The following is a 12,588-nucleotide window of genomic DNA, read 5'->3' as shown; positions in this document are numbered from 1 at the left end:
CCCCTTTCCTTCCACCTGTGTCTTCCCCCTTTCCAACCCTTGTCTTAAATGAGTGCCCCTTCATTCTAAAACTATGCCTGTTAGTTTGTTTGATCTAACTTCCCAATGGAGTAAGGGACAAGGTTAAGAGAGAGAGCAAAATCCTTCTGTAACTTCCCACAACAAGTAGCCTATTTCTTTTATGTGTTGATAACATTGCTTTTCATTTTTCTAAATTCTTGAGTACAAGTTCAGCCTGTTCAGTTGTTCCTTCTGAAGGCAACTTTTCATTCTGTGAATGAACTTTGAGAATGTCGGTTGAGCTACTTTAAATGCAAGTTTATCCCTTATTTTGGAGATTAAAACCATAGATTGAAACTCTAGATGTGATCTCTCCCAACATGCTATAGTTGTAGCATGACTTCTGTATTCCATCCCCTTAGCAAAAGAGGCCAACATTTCACTTGGCTTTTTAATTGCCATAACTGCATGTATTTTCTTTCACGTTCAAGGATACCCAGATACTTCTGTACAACAGCATTTTGTTAAATAATGGCCTGCTTTACTTTGAATTAAAGTGGATTGCCTAGTATTTCTTCCATGTAAAACTATAACTTGCCTTTGTGCTGGCCTAATTTTTCATTAAGATAAAGTAATCAGATCTCAGTGGTGTGATCCGTTCCATTGCTACTGACTTTAATCGTGTCAATATGTCAAGAATGGTGCTCTGTGATACTCTTTAATTTTGATTCAAGGTACAATCAAAGGTGAATCTAAAGTATGATTCTTGGCATAAAGAGGTTCTCAGCAAATTTGGACAGATGCTTGGTCAGAACATGCAGGAGTTCCATTCACAGATTTCAAAGGTATGGAATATAAGTTACTTAATGTGCATTGTACTTGCACAGTTGAAACAAATACTGAATTGTACAAATAATCTCTTCAATATTGACTTTTAAATCAGTCTCGTCAAGAATTGGAGCAACATTCAGTGGATACAGCAAGTACTTCAGATGCTGTGACCTTCATAACCTATGTGCAATCATTGAAACGCAAGATCAAACAGTTTGAAAAACAAGTAGATGTGAGTACAGAGTTAAAATTTCTTTTGCCTCAGACCAGTCCCTTCATATTTTGGGACTTGTATGTATTCCCACTTGATTGTTTTCTTTGGGAGTATCAGTTGCTTTCTTTTGTTTTAGGTAGGTGGTGAAATATTTGATGTAATGCTGGAAAGTAATGGTGCCGGTTGTATTATGAACTTATGGGATTGTCTTTACCACTTCTGAACCTGACAGTCATCTTTTTCCAGGAAACGTCCTGTGGCTAAACCAGAATGTTCAAATTTTTGGTATTTTATTCCACCTGGGCACCTAACTACATAGCTAATTTCATCACCAAAGCTGCCTGTGCTATTGCCAGACTGCTGTCCCACTCGCTTGTATTGAATACTTCAAATTATTGCAGTGCTGTCCTCATTTTCTTCTGTTTTTAACTCTGCATCAGCTTTAGCTTATCTGAAATTCCCATCCGTGCCATAACTGAGATGAGTCTTGCTCATCTATCACCCTGTACTCACTGATCTACAGTAGCCCTTGGACCTGCAACAATTGAGTTTTAAAATTCTTATCCTTGCTTACAATTTGCACAATCTTTTCCCAAATCTACATCTTTATTCAGTCTCATAATCTTTGAAGTTGTTGTTCCATTCCAATTCTGGTCTTCTGGGTTGTCCGAAGTTTAATTGTCACTAACGTTCATTTCTTAGGCTGTCTACCTCTTTCCTATGGAGTCTTCTCAAATACCCTGTTTTCCTCAATCCTTCATGAATTCTGTTTTTTAAATCTAGCTGATTTATCAGGGTTTTGTTAATCCATCACAGGTTTTTCAGTATTGCGTTATGTTTATTCTGTGAAACAAGTTGCTGAGTGGGACTGGATGATCTTGGCAAGAGAGAGTGATTGTTAGGGGTTGGATTTGTCACAGGATAGAGAGAATAGATATTGGTAAAATGAATTTTGGAGGTGAATGATTGAGGGCAGTAAAGATTTTGAGAACCATTCCTGACATGTTCTTCCATTGTGATGAGAGATTATGCTGCCTTTTCCAGGTTGAGGGACAAGAGTAGTTATGAAAATGGTTATAAGTACTCCTTGTGCTAAAGGTCATTAAATAGTAATGGTATCAAGGAGGCTCAGAATTGAGACAGTAGTGCACGTTGCTCTGTACGACATGTGCAGGGAATAATTCTCTCCTGGAATATTTGGAAAATGTTGTACCTTCACCAAGCCTAAAACTATTGAATGAGTGTTAAAAAGGTTATAACCATGCCCTCACAAGACACATGGAACACTGTTGGAAATGGAACTGCAAAGATTGCCAACTGTGTCTTTCATTTGTTCATTGAGTGTAGCTATTGCTTGCCAGACTAGCATATTTTTGTCCAACCTTAACTTCTGGCTGCCCTCACTTAGAAGCTTGCTAGGCCATTTCAAAAGGGAGTTAAACCAGGCCAGGTCGCTCAAGGATGGCAAATTGCCTTCCTTAAAAGATGTTAGTGCATTAATAGGTTTTCACAGCAATCCTATTGTTTCAAAGTTATCATTACAAATATTGTATTTTGACTCAAGATTTATTTAACTACCTTTATATTTCCTCATCTACTGTGATTGGATGTGAACTTGTGGCTCCAAGTCAGCGGTGCAGAGTTTGTGGTGCTAGTCCAGTAATTCAACTAGATGCAATCCTTTGTGCTACAAAAAAAAAGTGTAGCATGTAAATGCAGAGTAGGATTTGCCATGAAGAATGTCACTTTATTGACAGGGGATTGCTGATACCAGTTGCTGGCACCGAATCATGCCAAAGGCCTGCATGACTCTTGTATAAAGCTGGAAATGCTTACGTTATGGTGCAAAGTTGTAGTATTTGCTTGTAGTTTAAAGCTGAATTTTAATTTTGCTTTTGCTGCCACAAATGTTTTGCACTTTGATTTGGTACTTTTAAAATTTAAAAAGTCAACTTTGTTTCTGATTATTGGATTACATTTTTTTAAAACTCTTAAGATCTCATGAAACTCTTTAAATTTTGAATGTTGCTTGTGTTGCAGGTATAGTACATTTTATGTGGAAGTATTTTTTTGTGAAGTAAATTGACCATGTTTTCTTTCTAGCTTTATCGCAATGGCCAGCGTTTACTAGAAAAACAGCGATTCCAATTTCCTCCATCTTGGCTTTACATTGATAATATTGAAGGAGAGTGGGGTGCTTTCAATGACATAATGCGAAGAAAGGACAGTGCTATCCAACAGCAAGTGGCTAACCTACAGATGAAGATTGTTCAGGAGGATCGTGCTGTGGAAAGCCGTACCACAGATCTTTTGGGTGAATGGGAGAAAACAAAGCCTGTAGCTGTGAGTGATTTATTTAGTTGCTTGATTGAGATGCTGTATATAGCAGATCCTTTCAGCCCTTCAAGCTGCGCTATCCAACAATCCCCGATGTAACCCTAGCCTAATCGTAGGACAGTTTACAATGACCAATTAACCTACTAACCAGTATGTCTTTGGGAGGAAACAAGAGGGCTCGGAGAAGACTTGTATTCCCACAGGGAGGATATATAGACTCCTTTCAGAAGTCAGAATTGAACTTCAAACTCTGATGCCCTGAGCTGTAATAGGGTCGTGCTAACTACTATGCTACAGTGGCACCGTGATAATGGATCAGAATATCTCAAGCCTTTTATTAGGAATATGTTATAGAGCAATACAGCATGGATACAGGCCCTTTGGTCCAGCAAATCTATGCAGATTATGTTGCCCACCTAGTTAGACCCAATTTCCTGTGTTTGGCCCACGTGCTTCTAAGCCTCCCATCCATGTTCATATCCAAGTACTTATTAATTGATATTATTGTACCTGCTGCAACCACTTCCTTTGGCAGCTCTTCTAAATACCCCCCTCAGCATGGAAAAGATTGCCCCTCAAGACTGTTTAAATTTTTTCCCCAATCATCCTGTATCTATGCCTGCTTGTTTTTGTCTCCCTTATCCTGGAGCAAAGACTATTACCAGTTACCTTATCTATCACTCTGATAATTTTAAACATTTCTATAAGGTCAATCCTCGTCATCCTGTATTCCAAGTAATAAAGACCTTGCCGAGCCAACCTCTCTATATAACTCCTGGCAGTATCCTTAAACGTTTTTCTGCTCTCTTTCCAGTTTGCCATGTTTCCTATGACAAGGTGACCAAAATTGTACATTGAATTCCACTACTGATGTCAGACTGTTTGGCCTGTAGTTCTCTAGCTTGTCCCTGCTACCCTTTTTAAATAATGGAACAACATTAGTCACCTTCCAGTCTTTGATAACTTCACCAGTAGCTAACAAAACAAATGTCTCTTCAAGGTGAATTCCACTACTGATGTCAGACTGTTTGGCCTGTAGTTCTCTAGCTTGTCCCTGCTACCCTTTTTAAATAATGGAACAACATTAGTCACCTTCCAGTCTTTGATAACTTCACCAGTAGCTAACAAAGCAAATGTCTCTTCAAGGGCTTCTGCAATTTCCTCTCTAGTCTCCCACAAAGTCTGAGGATGCACTTGGTCAGGCCCAGAGGATTTGCCTATTTTATTCAAACCATTCTTTCTAGATTTCCATTTGGTCTAAATATTTGTTGTGTTAATATTCCAGTTGTAGCTTGGTTCTTTTGCATGCCTCTAAACTTTATATAAATTGCTTCTTTGTTTGGAGTACCAGTTAGTATCAAAGCTGATAATTTTTTTTAAATCCTGATGTTCTATCTAGCCCTTTTAAACTAGGGTGAGAATCAAATGTCGTATATTGCTTACATATTATTACTCTTAAATTTATTCTGTAACACTGAATTGTTAAGTGAAATTGTTGTTGGATTGTAGGGGAGCCTTCGTCCAGAGGATGCTCTGCAAGCACTTACTATCTATGAAGGCAAGTTTGGTCGTCTAAAAGATGACCGAGAGAAATGTGCTAAAGCTAAGGAAGCCTTGGAGTTAACAGACACAGGATTGCTCAGTGGAAGTGAAGAACGGGTGCAGGTATGTAATTTAACATCTCTGAAGGCTAAATTTAATGCTGCCTTCATACCATATCTAGCAATTGATTGCTCAAACTGGTAAAACTATTTCAGTTCTTTTACTCCTTTATGGGAGGCACAGCAGCCAAAGCTTGTTATCTCTTCGATATAACTCAATTATTTATTTTCTAAATGTGGCTAATAAAATTGACTGATAACTATCTGTTGCAAAGCTTAAATTAAAAGTATTCTTACAAATTTTGGTTGGGTAATACTGTTTGTCAGAATCTCCTCTACAGTTAGTTTGTACATAAATTTTGTATGTAATATGCGAGTATGATGCACTGCAAAATCAAATGCGACTTTAATGTTAATATAATTCTAAATAAAAACTAATGTAGTTTGTGTATGTGAAATGTTTTAGTTCTGCTCTGAGTGTATTTCTAATTATTTTAATGCATCTTGTATTTCTTAGTGGATAACTAACCTCAACTACAACATTCAAATTATTAATTATTTTCGTTTTTATTAGATTGCATTAGAAGAACTGCAGGACCTCAAAGGTGTCTGGTCTGAGCTTTCCAAAGTCTGGGAACAAATAGACCAATTGAAAGAACAACCATGGGTTTCAGTACAGCCACGCAAAGTATGTAACTCTAGTATCTTTTGTTTCCATTTGATTGATGTTCATTTTTTTATTATGAAAAATATCCACAAAATTGGAAAAGTTGCTTAATGAAACAAACCTTAACAAAGTTCAAAGTACATTTATTATCAAAGTATGTATACTATATACAACTTGGCAATTCATCTTACAGGCAACTACAAACGAAGAAACCCAATAGAACCCTTTTTTTTTTAAACTGTCAAATACTGATGTTAATTGTAAAGAATTGAATCCTGTTTGCTGTTTGATTTGAGATAGATGACAGTAGTGCAACACGAACACTGAAACCCAGACGTTTATCTATTCTGTAGCTTAGTACATGACACTGAATTTACTTTTTGCAAAGGTTTCTTAAATGTTATTTTAGGCTTCTGTCTTGGAATACTATCCCATCTTTCCATTGTCAGACTCATAGTCTTTACTGTTCGATTATTGGCTGAGTCATACAGTTAATACTTTTTAAACTACGTTAGACTGCCAATGTAACCCAGAATTGCCCCAATGCAGCAATCTGGGACTTTCATAGGTATTCTGCCTCAACTGGTATCTTTTTACTTTCTAGGTCAACTTAAAACTGAATACTAGATTTAGAATCATTGTAAATGGTCCTGCAGAGTACTGTAAGCATCCTAGAATAATGTCTAATTGAAGTTAATTCATTTACAGTAATTTGATTTCATATCCTAAAGCTGCTGTTTTGTGATAATCGTGTATCTTTTTCAAAAATGTAATTTTAAAAATTATACCGTGACTAATTCCCTATTTCTTGAAACCTGGGGAAAGGTCATTTGGCATATCAAATCCATGCTACCTGTCAGAGCATTGAATTCTTGCATTTTACGCATTCCTTCCAAGAGTTCACAATATTTTTATGCAATCGACCAATATCACAGAGGAAGAGAAGTCTATGGACCCCAGATTTGGAACCCTGTATTTCTATTAAACTGTTAATTCCTTTCCACGCCCCATTGACCCACAAATGAGATTTCATGTGTTTTATTTCTCTTACTGGGTACCTGTTTGGTATTGGAAGGGAATTTTGGTATGGTTAGGGAACAGTATTCCAATACAACTTCAGGAGCTCTGACTGAACATAATTTTTCCTTTGCTGATCTTTCTTTTCTCTGCCTAAAATTTTTATAGTAGATATTTAGCTTGGTATAATGTGTTCGACAGATAAATGACAGTGTATCATACTTAACTTTTCTACCATTGTATTATACAGCTTCGTCAAAATTTGGATGGATTGCTTAACCAACTGAAGAATTTCCCAGCTCGACTACGTCAGTATGCATCTTATGAGTTTGTGCAGAGACTTCTAAAGGGCTACATGAAGGCATGTTTTATAAATGCAAATACATCAGAAAAAATGATTAATAGGTAGGACCAAATAAGAAATTAATTTCAAGTTTGTCTTGTAGGTTAACATGTTGGTGATTGAGCTAAAATCTGAGGCTTTGAAAGACCGTCACTGGAAGCAGCTAATGAAACGACTCCATGTTAATTGGGTAGTGTCTGAATTAACTCTAGGTCAAATATGGGATGTGGATTTGCAAAAAAATGAAGCCATTGTCAAAGATGTTCTACTTGTGGCCCAGGGAGAGATGGCTTTGGAAGAGTTTTTGAAACAGGTTGGTAACTTTCAAATTTAGCTTTTCCTTGGGCTTTAGGTTGGAGTAGAATTACAATTTTGCATGTATTTAGAAACTTGTTTCCTGGTATGATAAAATCTAGGTTATATGCTTGATTTTAATTATTTTACCACCAGTATTCTGTTACTTTATTACTATTCCTTTGCTTGTCTTCAGATTTCTAGCTGTTACAATATTTTAAATTTAATATTAAGTCAAATTAATCAAAGCATGCTCTTTGATTATCGTGCTCAACAAAACAAGCTTCCTGTGGCTTTTTGGTAATTTAATAGGTTTAGCCAATGTATTGCACCAGAAAATAAATTGTCCAAATTCTAAAGATTTTGCTTTACCTATTTTATCTAATTTCTTAGCATCTTAATGCTAATAATTGATGAGCTAAGTTGTATATTTATATAGATTGCATTAAAGTATGCAACTTTGTAAATATGGTGACTTTAATCATTTTAAAAATGTTTCAGATTAGAGAAATGTGGAACACATATGAACTGGACTTGGTGAACTATCAAAACAAGTGTAGATTGATCCGTGGCTGGGATGACCTGTTTAACAGGGTCAAAGAACACATCAATAGTGTATCTGCCATGAAGCTGTCCCCCTACTACAAGGCAAGTATCTGCAGAAGTTTATTTTCATAATGCTTTACCCACTTTCCTTTTGAGATTAAATCCTTCAAGTTGTATTTGATCCTCCTGTGTATACAATTGAGTTTCCAACTTTGATTTTTTTTTGTATTTTTATAATTTTGCATTTTAATTTTTATCCCTTCATGCTTTCGCTCACCTTGCATTAGGCATTACCAAACTACAAGGTATCTTTTGTGTGTATTTGTAGTTTTTTTGATGCAGTGAGATTTTAGTTTATGCTTTAATACATCTGCTAAAAGAATTTAGGTTTTGTTCAAAATGTAGAGAGTTAAGCAGTGAAGATTTTGCCAAGTATGTTTTTAGCTGATTATCGAACTATAGCTTCCATTTACTCTTTAAGTGGCTAAATGGTGTCCCTTTTGTAACTTTTCTTTAGGTCTTTGAAGAAGATGCTTTAAGTTGGGAAGATAAACTGAATCGTATAATGGCACTTTTTGATGTTTGGATTGATGTCCAGAGACGTTGGGTCTATCTTGAAGGCATTTTTACAGGAAGTGCTGACATTAAGCACTTACTGCCAGTAGAAACTCAGAGGTTCCAGAGGTATGTGAATAGATATATATTAGTCTTAATTAATTGTTTTGTAACTTTTGTTTTAATTGTCTTAAACTGATGTGTATACCCTAATTTTACTATCTAACAGTATCAGCACAGAATTCCTAGCGCTTATGAAGAAGGTGACCAAGTCTCCTTTAGTCATGGATGTTTTGAATATCCCAGGAGTACAGCGGTCTTTGGAACGATTGGCAGATTTGTTGGGAAAGATACAAAAGGCTTTGGGAGAATATTTGGAGAGGGAGAGATCATCCTTTCCTCGGTAAATAACTACTTTTTAATAATATGGATGTATTCTCGGGGAAAGATCGAAAAAAATTCTAAGAGTAATATCACTATCTGAGATTGGTAGAAAAAGCTTGGTGAGGCTTATTTGGAGTACTGTTTTGGTTTTTGTCATCTTACTTAAAGAAACATATCATCGCAAATGGGTTCAACACTGGTTTTTGAATATGTGTGGACTCTCCTGATATTGGAAGGGGTTATCAGTACTAGAATAAGCGAAAATCTCATGGGAAGCTTGAGCATTTTCACAATGCAGAATTGATGGATTCTTATACATACAAGGATAGGAATTGCAGAAGTACAGAAATTCATCTGCAGTGTAACTTGAGTGGATGTGGCCTTACCGTGTTTGCTAATGGGTTTTGACAATTTTTCAGATTCTACTTCGTTGGTGATGAAGACTTGCTGGAAATTATTGGTAATAGTAAGAACGTAGCGAAGTTGCAGAAACACTTCAAAAAAATGTTTGCTGGTGTTTCTAGTATCATTCTTAATGAAGATGCCACAGTTGTCTTGGGAATTGCATCCCGTGAAGGAGAAGAGGTATATTTATTTTAATATGGTTCTATGTGAGAATTGATTGGTATTCTGCATTGATTATTAAACATTGTAGAGAAATTCTGAATGTGGATTAATTTTATCTAAATTTATTTCAACTGTGCAGATATTAATGTATATCTAATTTCTTTCAAATCACAACTGAAGTGCTTTTTTCTTTATGGCAGGTGCTTTTCAAGACTCCAGTTTCGATCACTGAGCATCCAAAAATAAATGAGTGGCTCACTTTGGTGGAGAAAGAAATGAGGGTTACTCTGGCCAAACTGTTGGCTGAATCGGTCACTGAGGTTGGAATCTTTGGTCAAGGAACTTCAATTGATTCTTCAGACTACATTTCCTGGATTGATAAATACCAGGTTTGTATAGTTTATTTTATTTTTTGATAGTACAGTGGATTCTGTTTAATTGATCATCCATTCATCTGGAAAGGGGCTTATTTAGGACAACTCTTGAAGAACAAAAACAAACCCAGGATTCCCTTTGTTTATTTAGGATACTATGGCTTTTAATTGGGACAGGAGGCTGTTGCTGAACAGTTTCTAGTTAGCATCAGTTGCGTGCACTTGTGTGACCGTTAGACACTACACTGAGCTTAGAGTGAACAGTTTTTAAATAGCGTCAGTTGCATGTATTTATATTCACAAAGCAGTGATTTTTGTCACTTATAGTTGGTGAGTAATAAACAGTAAGACAACTCAACTGTTTTACTCACTGATTTCAAGCATTCAGGCTTGGATATGCAAAAAACAATTTCAATACTTCAAGTTAGGAACTACTAAAATTTGAACGTATTGACAGTCATCTTGAATATTACAATGTAAATGAAGATCCAGAGGATAAAATCATCAGTAGCATTGTATGAAGGCAGGTCATTATCTGCACTAAGTGATTGCACTGATTTTGTTCATTTACAGTCAATCAAAAGAACCTAGCAGCATACGTACACTGGATGACTTCCTCCTTTGAAAACTATTAGGAGCTAATGCAGTATTGTATTAATTTTGATAGTGTTCTAATTTGTTTTGCATTTCATTTAAGTACATAATTTATTACTCAGATAAACGGTAGTTTATTTTTTATATATCTTAACTACTTCCATGAAACCAGCTAATTGGGCCAAAACATACTGGTCCCGGTGTCACAATTAACAGTGTCCACTGTACTACAGAAGAAAAATACATGCCAAAATGATCTTGTTTGTTTTTAGGTGCTTGCTAAAAGTAGGCAGGAAGATAGAAAATTGATTTGCTCTGTGTGGCAATAAAATTTTAAGCTTTTAAATGCATTTTCATAAATTTTATTTCCATTGTGTAGGCCCAGCTTGTTGTCCTTTCGGCTCAGATATCGTGGTCTGAAAATGTGGAGAATGCACTGAATAATGGTGCCAGTGGTGGTCAGTCTCCTCTTGCCCCTGTCATAGTGAATGTTGAAGCTACTTTGACTGTATTAGCAGATTCTGTTTTGATGGAACAGCCACCACTTCGCAGAAGGAAACTTGAGCACTTAGTGAGTAAACAGTCTGATCTTGAGTAAAGCTTATTGGTGGTGAGAACATTTTAATAAAAACTTGAAATGTGTATATTTTTGATATACTTATAATATTCCTCCCAATTGGTACTGTTTCATAAATCTTTGCAAAAATTTAATGTAACATGCATTCTATGGGGGAACACGTACTTAAACTATTCAAAATATTTAAACCACTCAAACTATTTTTGGTTTTAAAATGCAGAAGATCAACAGAAAAACTCTCCGTAGAAGTGTTAATTATATTTCAGGTGACACTGGTACAGCTGACAGCACCAGAGATCCAGGTTGAAGGTTGAATCCTGAACTCAAATACTGTCTGTATCGAGTTCACACATTTTGCCTGTGATTTTTAAGAGTTTCCTCTGGGAGATCCTGTTTCCTTCCACATCACAAAGATTATTAGATTAATTGGCATCATAAATTGCCCCTGGTATGCGGGGAGTAAGGAAATGTAGGGAGATTTTGTGGTGGTTGATTAGCAAAATTGCAAAAGTATGTATACTGGGTAAAATAAATTTTCATTGTATAACTTTAATCATTTGTCCTTTTCCTACATATAGATCACTGAATTAGTACACCAGAGAGATGTAACTAGAACGCTGATCAAGAACAAAGTGGACCATCCTAAATCTTTTGATTGGCTTAGTCAAATGAGATTTTACTTTGATCCCAAACAAACTGATGTGCTACAACAGCTATCTATACAGATGGCAAATGCCAAATTTAACTATGGTTTTGAATACCTTGGTGTCCAAGATAAACTTGTGCAGACACCTCTCACAGACCGTTGTTACTTGACCATGACACAAGCTTTGGAAGCTCGACTTGGTGGATCTCCATTCGGTAAATGTTAAATATATTGATAATATTTGCTATACTTCTGGTATTACTGCATGAAAATATGATCTGTTTGGAAATAATCATAAAAGGGAGCAAACATTCCTAATTTGATGCTTTGTGATACTGGAGTGATTTACAAGTGCCTTTCAAAGAATCTCCCTGCAGTCATTAGTGGGCATGTAAAGTTTAGTCACATGTTATTGCTACAATTTTCCCACAGCATGCTCCCACAAACAAATTTTGATAAAGTCTCAATTTGTTTTTGATTTTGGCTCACAGATACGTAACAGCCAGGATGGTTCACATAATTGTCTTGCTATTCCTTGCTAGGGATTTTTGTCCACCTGAGAAACTACTTTCTTTGCATGACATCACACCTGAAAACATTGGATCCCTATTGTAGCGGCCTCTCTGCACTGCAGTGATCAGAAATTTAAACTTTTAAGTGCTCCATACAGCTAAATGCCACTTGAGCCTATGACCTTCTGTGAGGTTACGTTTTGCTCCCAGTTAATTCTGCTTTCAGCACACCTGATTACGGAGGGTGCTGTAATCACTAGTAATATAAAAATGACATAACTGAGCCCAGAACACATACACACTTATGACTCAGACATATACTTAATTTACTTGTGCACAAGAAGAACAGCATGACCCTTGTCACACACTTTACTGAAGCCAGGACAGAAGATGCTATTTTTTTTAACAGAGAATTGGCTTATCAGTTACAGATATTGACCATATGGTAAATTCTATATGTTTGAATCCCTTACTTGCAAGGTCAATTGCCATTCCCAATAGAAATGTTAAAAGTCAATAAAAACTACAA

At 36.1% G+C, this 12,588-nt stretch overlaps 1 protein-coding gene across 2 annotated transcripts in view; it reads left to right on the top strand.

Moving 5' to 3' along the window:
- The window catches only part of dync1h1 (dynein, cytoplasmic 1, heavy chain 1), a 104,838-nt gene that overhangs the window by 22,226 nt on the left and 70,024 nt on the right, over positions 1-12,588 (top strand). For both annotated transcript variants that reach the window (XM_073039644.1, XM_073039643.1), the window contains exons 14-27: positions 735-845; positions 944-1,063; positions 3,149-3,388; positions 4,892-5,047; positions 5,558-5,671; positions 6,918-7,028; positions 7,114-7,323; positions 7,806-7,952; positions 8,368-8,534; positions 8,635-8,808; positions 9,209-9,374; positions 9,557-9,745; positions 10,704-10,895; positions 11,480-11,762. In XM_073039644.1, the coding sequence (XP_072895745.1) occupies positions 735-845; positions 944-1,063; positions 3,149-3,388; positions 4,892-5,047; positions 5,558-5,671; positions 6,918-7,028; positions 7,114-7,323; positions 7,806-7,952; positions 8,368-8,534; positions 8,635-8,808; positions 9,209-9,374; positions 9,557-9,745; positions 10,704-10,895; positions 11,480-11,762 (2,380 nt within the window). The remainder of the gene's footprint in view (positions 1-734; positions 846-943; positions 1,064-3,148; positions 3,389-4,891; positions 5,048-5,557; positions 5,672-6,917; positions 7,029-7,113; positions 7,324-7,805; positions 7,953-8,367; positions 8,535-8,634; positions 8,809-9,208; positions 9,375-9,556; positions 9,746-10,703; positions 10,896-11,479; positions 11,763-12,588) is intronic.

The sequence above is a fragment of the Hemitrygon akajei genome, chromosome 3 (assembly GCF_048418815.1).
Source record: "Hemitrygon akajei chromosome 3, sHemAka1.3, whole genome shotgun sequence".
NCBI lineage: Eukaryota > Metazoa > Chordata > Chondrichthyes > Myliobatiformes > Dasyatidae > Hemitrygon > Hemitrygon akajei.
This window is presented reverse-complemented; position numbering and strand designations above follow the sequence as displayed.